Source organism: Nelusetta ayraudi, unplaced genomic scaffold (assembly GCF_046127955.1).
Source record: "Nelusetta ayraudi isolate G7.1 ecotype Tasmania unplaced genomic scaffold, CSIRO-AGI_Nayr_v1 ptg000004l, whole genome shotgun sequence".
In the NCBI taxonomy this organism is placed as follows: Eukaryota; Metazoa; Chordata; class Actinopteri; order Tetraodontiformes; family Monacanthidae; genus Nelusetta; species Nelusetta ayraudi.
The window spans coordinates 708032-720239 of record NW_027466054.1 but is presented as its reverse complement, the minus strand read 5'-3'; the positions used below and the strand labels follow the sequence as shown (position 1 = coordinate 720239).

At 49.8% G+C, this 12208-nt stretch overlaps 2 protein-coding genes across 2 annotated transcripts; one reads left to right on the top strand and one right to left on the bottom strand.

The window, feature by feature from the left end:
- Positions 1-3599: 3599 nt before the first annotated feature.
- On the bottom strand, positions 3600-5643 carry LOC142898620 (CD59 glycoprotein-like). The gene is made up of 4 exons (XM_076041646.1): positions 5485-5643; positions 4742-4843; positions 4591-4664; positions 3600-4272 (listed from the first exon to the last, which is right to left on the bottom strand). The coding sequence occupies exons 1-4, from the start codon at positions 5537-5539 to the stop codon at positions 4150-4152; spliced, it is 354 nt and encodes a 117-aa protein (XP_075897761.1). The 5' UTR covers positions 5540-5643; the 3' UTR covers positions 3600-4149.
- Positions 5644-6173: 530 nt separating this feature from the next.
- dytn (dystrotelin) lies at positions 6174-11451 on the top strand. The gene is made up of 14 exons (XM_076041245.1): positions 6174-6251; positions 6800-6860; positions 6932-7006; positions 7131-7480; positions 7575-7594; positions 7833-7918; positions 8082-8179; positions 8257-8331; positions 8389-8452; positions 8524-8586; positions 10131-10242; positions 10320-10461; positions 10563-10887; positions 10988-11451. Exons 1-14 carry the CDS (start codon positions 6174-6176, stop codon positions 11086-11088), a joined length of 1650 nt encoding a protein of 549 aa, XP_075897360.1. The 3' UTR covers positions 11089-11451.
- Positions 11452-12208: the final 757 nt, after the last annotated feature.

The following is a 12208-nucleotide window of genomic DNA, read 5'->3' as shown; positions in this document are numbered from 1 at the left end:
ACGCCTCCCTGCAACCTGAGTGGCAGTGAGGTGCAGACGACCACCCACAAAAACAACAGCGTCGGGCAACGGACTTGATTCTGCTACTCATGATCACCCTGCAGTCTTCCAATTAACCTCCACTACAACAAACCGCAAACTAAAGTGAACAATAACACACAGATGCGATTGCTCTAAGACTGCAAGGGAAGCTCAGCTTCCCCTAAAATGTCAGAAAATAAGCGGTCACATATGTACTGTTGTGTGTACATTTCATTCACTAAATATGCGACAGAATGCGTTCATCTTTAGTTCAGAATCAGCTTCTTATCGCAGGTAACTGACAGTGACACGACTTCTTTCTCATACATCCCCGCAGCGTCACCGTGCTTAGACCATGAAGGCGCTGAGCGTCTATTGAATTCAATGGGGAAGCATAGAGTGGGTTGTTCCACTGCAGCGAAACAAGACGGTCATTGTATAAATACTGGGCTTTGTCCCGCCCGTGGGACGCTCAGCATATCTGGGGGTCTATGGAGCAATGGCCTTGGTTGGCCCCGATGCTCGGCTTCTGCATGATTGGATGATCTGTTTGAGGCTGAATCCTTTTTGATTGACAGTGAAATGAGCGAGTCAGTGATCTTGAAGTATAACCATCCGCAGAAGCAGTTTTCAAGTTTTTCATTCTGTTGTTTTGAGTTGATCTGGAGACTTTACTGATCTTCTTAGCGACCTTGTCTTTGTTAAAATTGTCTAGCAACAATTCCAGCATCTATTTCTGTTGTTTCTGTAGACTGTAGCTGCTTGTGTTTGGAGACTGATTTCTGACACAGCGGGAGCGGATGAGCCTCCCGCTGTGAGTGCTTTGTGTGGGGGAGACCCTGTCACAAAGCACTCACAGTGGTGGCTGCTGGTCTTTCAAGGAGGGGAAGCTCATCTTCAGCCTTAGGGTTGCCAACTCCTAGAGTTTCAAATCCGGGACATCTCGGGGGGTGGAGATCTCTCAAGTCTGTCGACGACTGGGGGCGCTCCCCGAAATATACGGGACAAAGTGAAGTGCGTCTCGTATCAGTTCATTACGGGACAGGTTTTTTAGTTGCCAAATATGGGACAATTGCATATTTTACAGGAGGGTTGGCAACCCTATCTAGACCACAGACGGAAATCAAATGAGGTTTTGTCATTTTCTCTAAAAAGCGGGACAAATTCTGTCCCGGGAGAGATTAGGTGTTTCAGTTTTCTGGCACCTTTATTTTGGAATCATCTTCCAGCCTCGGTGAGGGGGGCAGACACAGTTAGTTTATTTAGAAGTAGACTTAAGACCTACCTTTTTCTTAAAGCTTATAATTAGATTTCTATCACTCTCCTCACCCAATCAACCTTTGACTCTATCTACTCTGTCCAAACTAGCTGTCATTATGCTTTGTATAGTATGCTCGATATGCATGATACTGCCGCAGTCTCTGTGTCCCCAGCAGGTGATGACCACTGTGCCAGGAGCTGGATTGTGCTGTCCTGGGGGTCTTGGTGTCATCGCTTCATCCCACCACCACGCTGAGGACCTATACTTGTTCTATCGGCACATTGTTCATCGAGCTAGGCTCTTGCCTTCCAAAGCATGGACAATTACTGCCCAAGCGGACAGCAGCCTTGAATTATTTCCTATGTTTTGTGTCTATATCCATTTTGTGAATGCCTGGTTGGTGTATCTGTTTTTCACTCTGTCCTGTCTGCCACCCTGGCTCACTCTGCTCCTTTCTCTCTTTCTCTGTCTCTCCTCTATTATTGTGTTTCACCCCAACTACTCATAGGCAGATGATGGCCCTCTGGAGTCTGGTTCTGCCCTAGGTTTCTTCCCACAGGGGACTTTTTCCCAGCCACTGTCGCATCTTGCTTGCTCCGGGGGCCCGGTTGGTTCTCTCTGATTGTATAAAGCGCTTTGAGACGCCTTTGGTTGTGATTTAGTGCTGTACAAATAAAGTTTTATTATTATTATGTTACATCTTGCATGCAGATTTCACCCAAGTATGCTGTCCAACTACTTGAAAAGTCTAAAGGTTAAAATGGGTCTGCTTGTGGATTTGACAAACACTTCTTTGAAACTTTGAAACTTCTTTCAAACACTTTTATTTGAAACTCTGGAAGTTGGCAACCCGTGGTTAACACAAGCAGGAGCTCAGTGACTTCCAGCATGGAACTGTCATAGGATGCCACCTGTGCAACAAATCCAGTCGCTCCTAAATATTCCACAGTCAACTGTCAGCTTATTATAAGAAAATGGAGCGCCGGATGCAGTGGTGTAAAGCACGCCGCCACTGGACTATAGAGCTGTGGAGACGCGTTCTCTGGAGTGATGAATCACGCTTTTCCATCTGGCAATCTGATGGACGAGTCTGGGTTTGGAGGTTGCCAGGAGAACGGTACATTTCGGACTGCATTGTGCCTAGTGTGAAATTTGGTGGAGGAGGAATTATGGTGTGGGGTTGTTTTTCAGGAGTCGGGCTTGGCCCCTTAGTTCCAGTGAAAGGAACTTTGAATGCTTCAGGATACCAAAACATTTTGGACAATTCCATGCTCCCGACCTTGACAAAGCCGGCCAAGGAGGCGTCCTGCGGGAGCGAGTGAGATGTGTTTACGTCCCACGGAGAGCACAGCGCTGGCTGTCTTTGATCGGGATCACGTAACGTGTTAGCGGTAGTTATCTATTTATCTAGTTATCTAATTGCTTTCACAAAAGTAATTGCAAAACACAAACCCACGGGGAATTGACATGAAATTAGATTATTATTATTTTAATTTATAAATTTTTTTGAAGGGCATTATTTTTTACTGGTCCCACCGGGCCAGTGGTTGGCGCATTCTGGTGGCCCTGGGGTACTTTAAATACTGTATATTGTCGACCCCAGAAACTGGTATGTCAAATAAGCATGTTGATTTTGATGCTTAGGCTACTAGTAGTATCCTAATATGGAAATATGAATTTAAATCAGAAGAGTGGGTACTAGTCGTGGGCACTGTTATCTGACTAACCTGAGAAGCCCGTATGCTTTGTAAAACTGTCTGAAATAAGGTCAGGTTTATGGTTTAAACATTCTAGGCTTGATAGTTTGTATGCTGTAAAACCTCATCATGTCATTATGGCATAAAATATAAGTTGGAAGGGGTAGAGCAAAGTTTTAGGTCAGTGCAAACTGCAGATTCATTCCAGTCATGTGTACCTTCCTAATCATACCTTTACGAATGTTTTGATTTTTTTTTTTTGTCAGTTTCACACTGCTAAATGTTCATTGTAATTAAGTGCCCCAAAACTGATACACCATGATAGTTTTAAACAAAAAGATCAACTGAATCACATAATGATGCAAGTTGATGTAATGACTAATATTTCTTCATAATGAAAATATTCTTATTACAGCTGATGGACTGTTATTTTGCATATTTTGACAAAACAAATTATTGAATGATATCTTATTTCTCATGTTGTCTATATCCTCACCATTACTGCACACTTTGGGGGTTTGACACATGAAAATTAGACCTGAAATTGAGTGGGTTTGCCTCCACCATGTGTATACACACACACACACACTATTTATTCCACAGAAAAATGACAAAAGGGAAACCATCGTTTTTCTTTAATTGTATTATTTTAACATGAATACAACCAGAAACAACTGAAGGGAAACAAGCTGGAGTCCACTTCTTGTTTAAGACTTTGGCTAGGAAGGGACCAGACTACTTCCTGAACTAAATCACACACACTGTAAACCATCAGATGTCCGTGAAGTCGCTGTGACGTGTTGTGTATTTGTTTTCTGTTCAGTCGTGTTGGCAACATCAGTCTGTCAGAGTTTTGACACATTCCATTAACTTTATTCATTCAAATGAAGCTTTTAGTCAAGAGTTAGTGAAACTGTGTGATCGCTGCGTCTGTCTGGCCACGGTTTCAACATGACAACCTTCTGACAAGGGTTCAGGTCAGAGGTCAAAGCCTCAGGTCAGGTCAGTAGCGCCGACGGTGAGACTGTGAAACAAGCAGAGAGGATTTTTAGCAAGAAGATTTAGATCAGTGGTGTGTTTGGATACTTCCTGACGTCAGTGCAGGTGGCCTGAAGGAATTAGTTGCAGCCACAAGGGGGCGCCAACATCATCATCATCATCATCATCTCCTCAGTGGACGCACCACCACGTGGCGGCCAGCGAGGCCAGCAGTCCAATCACAGAGCTGGCTGCCATGGAGGGGGCGGAGTTGCACAGGTCTGAGTTGCAGCACTTGAAGGTAAAACTGGAGACCTAGAAACAGCACAACATTAGCCTTTTAGCAGTGTGGGAGGAGTCTGTTAGCAGCGGGGTGAGCCTGTTAGCAGTGGGTGGAGCATGTCTGCAGTGGGGAGAAGCCTGTTAGCAGTGGTGGAGGAGCCTGTTAGCAGCAGGAGGAGCCTATTAGAAGTGGAAGGAGTCTGTTAGCAGGGGGGAGGAGCTTGTTAGTCAGCGTTGCACTCAAAGCCCCACAGCTGCTCCAAAGACACAAACTACACTTGTCTTGTCTCCCCCTGGAGAGCAGGAACATGTGTCCAATCATATGTCAGTGTGTGCAGGGAGCGAGGCTACCTGGGGGAACATCTGGCCCAGTCGGCTGTACTCGCAGTCAGAATACTTGAGACACTGGCGATACGTCATCCCACCTGTAGGGGCCAGAGAGCGTCAGAACTATTCCAGCCTGCAGTTCTGCTGTTGGCCTCCAAGGGGCAGCAGGTCTTACCTCTCTCACTGAGCGTCAGGCAGGCGTCGTCGTAGCTGCAGTCCCTCTGCTTGGAGCAACTGGCAGTGTAGTCTTTACAGCTGTAGCAGCGGATAGCTGAGCCTGCAACACAACACCATCACTGGAACCACTGACCACTGGGAACCACCAGCACTGCTGGACCCACCACTGGAAACACCACTGGAACCACTGACCACTGGAACCACCACTAGAACCACTTCTGGAAACACCCTTGGTGGTACATCCGTCACTGTGCGCCTGTAGCTGCTCAACAGCCTGGCAGTCTGAACATCCTGACCCATCCTGAACCAATGAACCATCACCCCCCCCAGAACCATCGCCACTTTAGAACCGTCGCCCCTCAGAACCATCGACACCCTGTACTATTGACATACTGAATTACTGAACCATTGACACCCTGACCCACCCTGAACCATCGCTCCCCCAGAAGCATCGACACCCTGAACCATCTCCCCCCAGAACCATCTACGCCCTGAACCATTGACATCCAGAACCATCGCCACACTGACACATCGACACCCAGAACCATCACCATACTGAACCACTCAACTAGTCAGACAAATTCAGACAATTGGACTGATCTGCCTGATCTTTACTTTCAATACAATTATAAACTTTGGATGGAATCCCACGAGGACCAGGTCAGGGTCAAGGTCAAGTGTTAAACTCCAGGTCTCTCGACGTGATGAAATCCAGTTTGAAAGTGCTGATTTCAAACATACCCAGTTCGAATAGCACTGAGCAGAGCAGCAGGCAGGTCCCCAGGGAGCGCTTCATTTTCACCTCAGCTGGCTGGGTGGGTGGAGTGACGCAGAATGAGCTGAGGGTGAGACAGTGCAGCGGGGCTGGTGTCGTTAGCCTGGACTGACCCAGCAGCAGCAGCCCCAGTCTGACTGACTCCGAGGGAGGTCCGGCCCCCTGGGAGGTCCCGCACACTGGTAGGCCATGCCCACTAGGAGGAGCCTCAACACAATTCAAATGAACATGTTTGTTGTTATTTTCCTGAACATGTAGACATATTGCACAACATTGTGTTGTTATTGGAATTTAAATACAACTTGAACACACAGTTTGTATGAGAGACAAATACATCCCAATAATCAACCCATGATGGACTCACACACAAGCACACAAGCACACACACACTCACACAAACACACTCTCACAAATACACTCACTCTTACTTGCAGACACACTCACTCTCAGTTGCAGACACACACACACACACACACACATACATACACACACACACACACACACACACTGTACATGTACATGTTTCTGCATTAGTGACACGACTGCTGCTACAGTGATCTCAGCGGAGGAGAAGAGAAGTTGTGTTGTTGTGTTGTGACGTCATACAAAGACACTCAGAGACTCACAAGCGGCTGCAGTTTGGGGGAACAAAGACATGTTGACGGGCAACAGTCAGGCCACTGTTCAGCCTCATCAGGCCACCAAGGCTGCGACACCAGACACACCGGGTCATGTGACCTCCTGCACTGTTGCTGCCCACGCATTCCTGGTTATTATTGATCAGTTTGTTTGTTCCATTGTTGGTTTAGTCATGCATTTATTGCTGATGATTGGTGTTGTTGATGATTGAGACACGCTAATGTCACGTCACTTGACACCTGACAGTCCTGATGATGTCACAAAAAGCCTGACTCTGATTGGCCACAGATGTCAGGTGAGAGAGACTGAAAGGTGAGAAGCAATTGAGCCTCCAGCCTTCCTCCTGCCTTCACTCATTCATCATTCAGGAGCTTCACAATCTTCAGGAGCTTCAGTCTCTGGACAACAGCACCGAGTAGGTTAGTATGTTTCACTGAATAGACTACATTTATTAGTTTTACTGCAATAAATAGTTTGGTTCTACTCCAGTAAATAGTTTGGTTGTACTGCAGGAAATACACTGGTTCTACTCTGGAGGTTGGTTTCACTTCCTGAGTTTCACCGTCCGGCTGCTGATCTGCTGGTGTGTGGTGATAAGGAAATTATTATCTGTGTGACATCTTCAGTGCGTTTGTGCTGCAGGTCAGAGTCCCAGAAGGTTGTGGTGTGACGGTGTCTCCAGACATGGACCTGCTCTCTGAAGGTGCTGTGATCTCCTGTGGTTTCTCCTCTGCTGTCAGTCTGAACTTCAGTTCGTGTCTCTTCCTCCATCAGAAGGGGTGCAGGAGGTCCGTCGTCCCCTCTACAGGGTCTCCATCAAGCTGCTATGTCTTCAGGAGCGTCTCCATAGTGAGTCCTCTGACCTTCACCTCTGACCCTCTGCTCCTCTGACCTTCACTTTGACCTTTGTCTCCGACCTTCACCTCAGGCTACAGCAGCTTCTGTCTTCACATCTGGTTTCCTCGTGTTTCAGTGAAAGTCGTGTCTCTGCGACATGTCTGGGCGGTGTTCTGCTCAGTGGGTGGGGCCCACCTGCAGCCGGACGCCAGGCTGAACCGACAGGAAGTGACCCGCATTCTGAGCAGGATGTTCCAGCAGGTGGACCAGGAAGTGAAGGTGGACCAGGAGGCCGTGGAGGAGATCTGCAGTCTGACTTTCAGGATGTTTGATGGGTGTGTCCACAAGGGGGCGTCTGTCTGGCTGAGCAGCTGCTGCCCTCTACTGCCCCCTGCTAGTCCCCTGCTGCCCTCTGCTGCCCCTGCTGGTCCTCTGCTGGTCCGCTGCTGCCCTCTGCTGGTTCTTGCTGGTCCTCTGCTGCCCTCTGTTGGTTCTCTGCTGCCCTCTGCTGCCCCTTACTGCTCTCTGCTGCTCCTTGATGGTCCTCTACCACCCTCCACTGCCCCTCACTGCTCCTCAGCTGCCTTATGCTGCCCTCTGGTAGCTCCTCTGCTGCCCTCTGCTGCCCCCTGTTGGTCCTCTGCTGCCCTCTCCTGCCCCCTGCTTCTCCCTACTGGCAGCTGTGGAACTCTGCTTCCACAAGGTTCCCATGTCCTTGACTTGAGGTTCTACCAGTCCAGAACAGAAGGAGCTCACAGGACAGATGTCCAATCAGAGCATCTGGTTGTGGTGTAGCTACGCCCACTTTACAGGGTGTCATGTGGCCCCTGTGTTGCAGGAGAGGAAGTGGAGGCGTGTCAGCAGCGTCTCTAAAGACGCTCCTCATCGTCTTATCAGGAGACAGTCTGCAGGACAAGTACACAGGTCAGTTACTGACTGTTACTGACTGACTGTCTCACTGACCGTCTGAATTTCACTGTCTGACTGACTGTTTTACTGTGTGTCTGACTGTTTTACTGACTGACTGACTGTTTTAATGACTGACTGATCGCATCTGTCTGTCTCTCTTCGACCTCGGACCCTGCAGCTCTGGTGGGCGTGGCCCAGGAAGGGGCATGGTCATCAGGGGAGCGTGGCTCCATCAGCAGGTCTGGACTGGAGTCCCTGCTGCGAGACCTCAGTCAGGTGAAACACTCAACATTTCCCAGCATGCCTCTCTTCCCTGCCCCACCCCCTCAGTGTGCATTTGTGTGTGTGCCAAGGTGCCCGTGGCAGTGCAAGAATTGGGTGTGGCCAGCTGCAGCGTGGAAGCAGCTGTGACTTCCTGCTTCCACCAGGTGAGAATGAAACAACTGTCAGAGTCTGGTCCTGTTCTGGTCCTGGTCTTGGTCCAGGTGTTTACCTCATCTGAGGCTGTTGTTCCTCCAGGGGAGCTCCCAGACAGCGAGTCCCAAGCAGGTGATGTCATGGTTGGGGGCGGAGCCCCCTCTGTTGCTATGGTTATCTGCTCTCTCTCGCCTCTCGCTCAGCCGCCACCTCCACCACGACGTCCGTTGCCACTGCTGCAAGACCCGCCCCCTCACTGGCCTTAGGTGAGTAGGCACTGTCTAATCAGAGGGCAGGACCCCGGACTCAGGTGTGTGTGTGTGTGTGTGTGTGTGTGCGTGTGTGTGTGCGCGCGCAGGTATCGCTGCCTCAGGTGTTCTAACGTCCAGGTGTGTCAGAGTTGCTTCCTCACCGACAGACACACAAAGAGACACAAAAGGGACCACCCAGTCCTGGAGCTAAGCACCCAGGTAAGCCCTGTGACCTCAGTGACTGCAGCCAGGAGACTTAAGTGACCTCTGACAGGTGACCTCGGCCAGGTGACCACTATGACCTCAGTGACCCCAGCAAGGTAACCTGTGTTTCAGCCCACCTGGAGGGAGTCTCTGACCTCAATGATCCGCTGCTCTGGCCACGCCATGTTGCCGCGGCGACAGAACCAGCGGGGGGTGGAGGGGACCCTGATGTGGGCGGAGCCTCCAGGGACCTCCCACAAGTAAGGGGGCATCCCCATAGCACCGCCTCGCCTTGCCTTGCCTCGCCACGGTTCGATTGTGTCCCCACAGCCCCGGGTCCACGAGACCGTGGGTGGAGTCGACGCGGTAAAGCGGGACAATGTGTTCGACGGCATCATTTCTGTGCGATACACGACAGCGCAGCGATGGACACAGTAGAAGTTGTTTCATACCTGCTGCTCGGTCTGTGGTTGGTTTTCTGTTCAAGAAAGAACAGTTTTCCTCACTGAAGTCACAGTTGATCATTTATGCAGGCAACATTTATAATTTCTGGTTTCGTTTTCTGGGAGAGTAAATGTGTAGTTCAACCTTTATATCTTCACCAAAAGTAAACACGACACAGATACAACGGGAAATAGCATCTATTTAAAAACAAACAGACAGTAAACACGCCTCCTTATTTGAAACAGCTGCCCTAGCGAGCCAAGGACCACTTTATGCCGCGGTGTTCGAGGCTTCCTTGCAGCGAAGAGCCACGTCCTCTCGACCAATCCGTATTTCCTCTCGTCTCAAGACTCCTCGGATTCCCTAGCTTACCGCGCCTCACGCAGGAGCAACTTGGTTTGTTTCGAGCGCTTCGCCGTTTGCCGCTCGTCGTTTTCGTGAATATGGTTGAACACACTCGCGAACACGGAAGTTCCGTGTCGAAAGAGTTGGCGTCGGTGTCCGCTCCGAAAGGGAAAATCGACGAAAACACTGAGCCAATCCAGTGCCCTGCTCGTCGCTAGGTCTCCACTCAACTCGCCTCGTCTCGCTTGGACCCTGAGCGCTTGAGGTACCAAAACGGCGCCCCCTACAACCGTGTAGCGGCCAGTGGGGACGCTCTACAGCCGTACCGTGGCGAGGCGAGGCGAGGCGGTGCTATGGGGACCCCCCCTAAGTCAGACAGGTGTCACTCAGCAGCTAATGAGCTGTGGCCCTTTGGTCATGTTGTGTTGTTTGCTTGTCAGAGCTCCGCACCCTTCAGACTCCACCCCCTCATTGGCTGCTGCTGCTGTCAGTCATCACGACTTCCATGATGCCTTGTGCTCCTCCAAGTGTGTGCAGACGGAAGAGCAGCAGGTGGAGCAGGTGAGGTGATGATGTGCAGGTGAGTCTGGCTGGCCAATCACAGAGCTCCCTGACTTTCGCTGCTCCGCAGGGCACCAATCTCCTGGCTGAGGTCAGAGACCTGCAGAGGGACAAGTGGTGAGCAGCCAATCAGAGCACAGCTGAGGCCTGAGGCCATCATCCCTGACCTCATCTGTGTCTGTTATGGTCCTCAGGCTGTTGGAGCAGCAGCTGCAGGCCTGGAGGCTCAGCGTCCAATCAGAGCAGAGCATCCTGGAGAAGCGCTGTTCTGGTGTGGAGGGAACCCTGGAGGTCCTGAGGAGGGAGACAGGCTGGCTGGAGGGGCTCCTCACCCAGGTGACCTTTGACCTCCTCCACCATGTCGCCCTACTCATCCAGGAGCTGGGATGGCCGAGGCATCATTGGAGTAGGAGTTCAGTGTGCCACTCTTTTTCTAGGCTCTGAACAAGGCAGCAGAGAAACACATAGAGGAGGAGGAGGAGCAGCAGGAGGATGATGAAGATGAAAATGAAGAGGAGGAGGTCATCCAGGACAGGCACTGCGAAGAGGAGGTGGAGCCTGAGGCTCCTGGACAGGAGGAGGCGTGGCCACAGGAAGTGGACCTCCTCCTCCCTCATGCAGAGGAGCAGGAGAAGGAGGAGGAGCAGAAGGAACAGGAGGGCGTGGGTGTGAGTGTGAGTGTGGAGCAGCGGCTGCAGCAGGCGGTGGTCCAGCTGAAGATGGAGATGGAGGTGGAGATGGGGGACAGGTGGAGCTGCTCAGGTGAGTCCCTTCTGCTGCTGCTGCTGTTGCTGCTGCTGCTGCTGCTGCTGGTGGTCAGCCCTAAGCAAATCACAGCCCTCACATGTATCATCCCTGACAGCAGGCACCAGAAAGGGGGCAGAGCTTGTGGAGGCAGCAGGCTGGATCGGGGCCTCCATACACCACCTGGTGGAAGCTGTGAGAACTACAACCTCTGACTGAGGACCAGTGAGGAGGAGCTGCTGAAGGACCTGAGGGTTGTCAGTAGCTTCATTCCTCCAACAGGGGGCAACACTTAGTGGACACTGTGATGTGATTGGTCTCCTCACCTGGAGCCTCATGTACAAAAACGTGGGTGAACGTCATCCTGACACCTGACGTACGTTCAAATCCAGGAACATTCGTCGAAAAAAATCTGGATGTTCAAAACATGACTGATGAGACACATGATGACTGTGGGTGTCCTTCTTGTTTTGCCAGGGGTTCAAGACTATTAATTCATTTTTTTATTCACCAAAGAGTCAACCATCAAGCATCATGCCACTTGGAGACCAGTTTCACTCAATCGTGTGCTGAAGCAGCCCTCGTCGCTCAGCTCCATACATGCACCACTGATGATCTACATTGACCGGCTCTACGTACGGTCAAGAGGGGGCAAAGCCCCCTCAAACAAGTGGCCTACCCCCTAAAATCAAACTTGTGCAGAATCTGCACAAGGTACGCGGTTTCAGGCTGTTTCTCACTTCCGGCATTATGTCTTTGGTACCTCAAGCTCTATTTAGTTAGCCTCTCAGAGACCGAGCTCTGAGTGTTGCGGTAAAGCGAAGCGTGCCCTTTGCTGTGTCAGCAGCAGGGATATGATTCTTTTTTTTTAATTTTTTTTTTTATAAACATATTTTATATTGTCATAATTACAGTACACAAACTTTTCATTTTTAAACAACATAACCCCATCCTTTCCCACCCACCTCTTACATCACACTTGAAACGTAGATAACTTAAACAAATAATAATAATAAAAAAAAAAAACATCATTGCAGTCATGGAGGGAGTGATGAATAACAATAATATGAATGTAGTGGGGTAAGGTTGATTGATTAATTTAATCGATCAAACTCACGAAGGAGTGGAAACAGACATCAAAAAGAAATTAATAATTTTAATGTTTATAATGTTTAATATGATTCGATCGGGGCACCACCTGCTTTTTTTGGTTGTTGACGTCAGCAGGAAACGCCAGAATCAGTCTCAATACCGTCTCCTTAATGGCGAGTTCTTGACGATACGCAGGGATTTGAACCACACTTTAATAAGTCAGTCAAACAATGACATCAGGCTTAAT

Excerpts from the sequence above, each read along its gene's own strand:
- dytn (XM_076041245.1), top strand. The coding sequence starts at position 6,174 with ATGTTGACGGGCAACAGTCAGGCCACTGTTCAGCCTCATCAGGCCACC. Across the intron at positions 7,481-7,574 it reads CTGGTCCTCTGCTGCCCTCT|CTGCCTTATGCTGCCCTCTG; the intron begins GTTGGTTCTCTG and ends ACTGCTCCTCAG. Across the intron at positions 7,595-7,832 it reads CTGCCTTATGCTGCCCTCTG|GAGAGGAAGTGGAGGCGTGT; the intron begins GTAGCTCCTCTG and ends CCTGTGTTGCAG.
- LOC142898620 (XM_076041646.1), bottom strand. The coding sequence starts at position 5,539 with ATGAAGCGCTCCCTGGGGACCTGCCTGCTGCTCTGCTCAGTGCTATTC. Across the intron at positions 4,844-5,484 it reads CTCAGTGCTATTCGAACTGG|GCTCAGCTATCCGCTGCTAC; the intron begins GTATGTTTGAAA and ends GTTGTGTTGCAG. Across the intron at positions 4,273-4,590 it reads TGGGCCAGATGTTCCCCCAG|GTCTCCAGTTTTACCTTCAA; the intron begins GTAGCCTCGCTC and ends TGCTGTTTCTAG.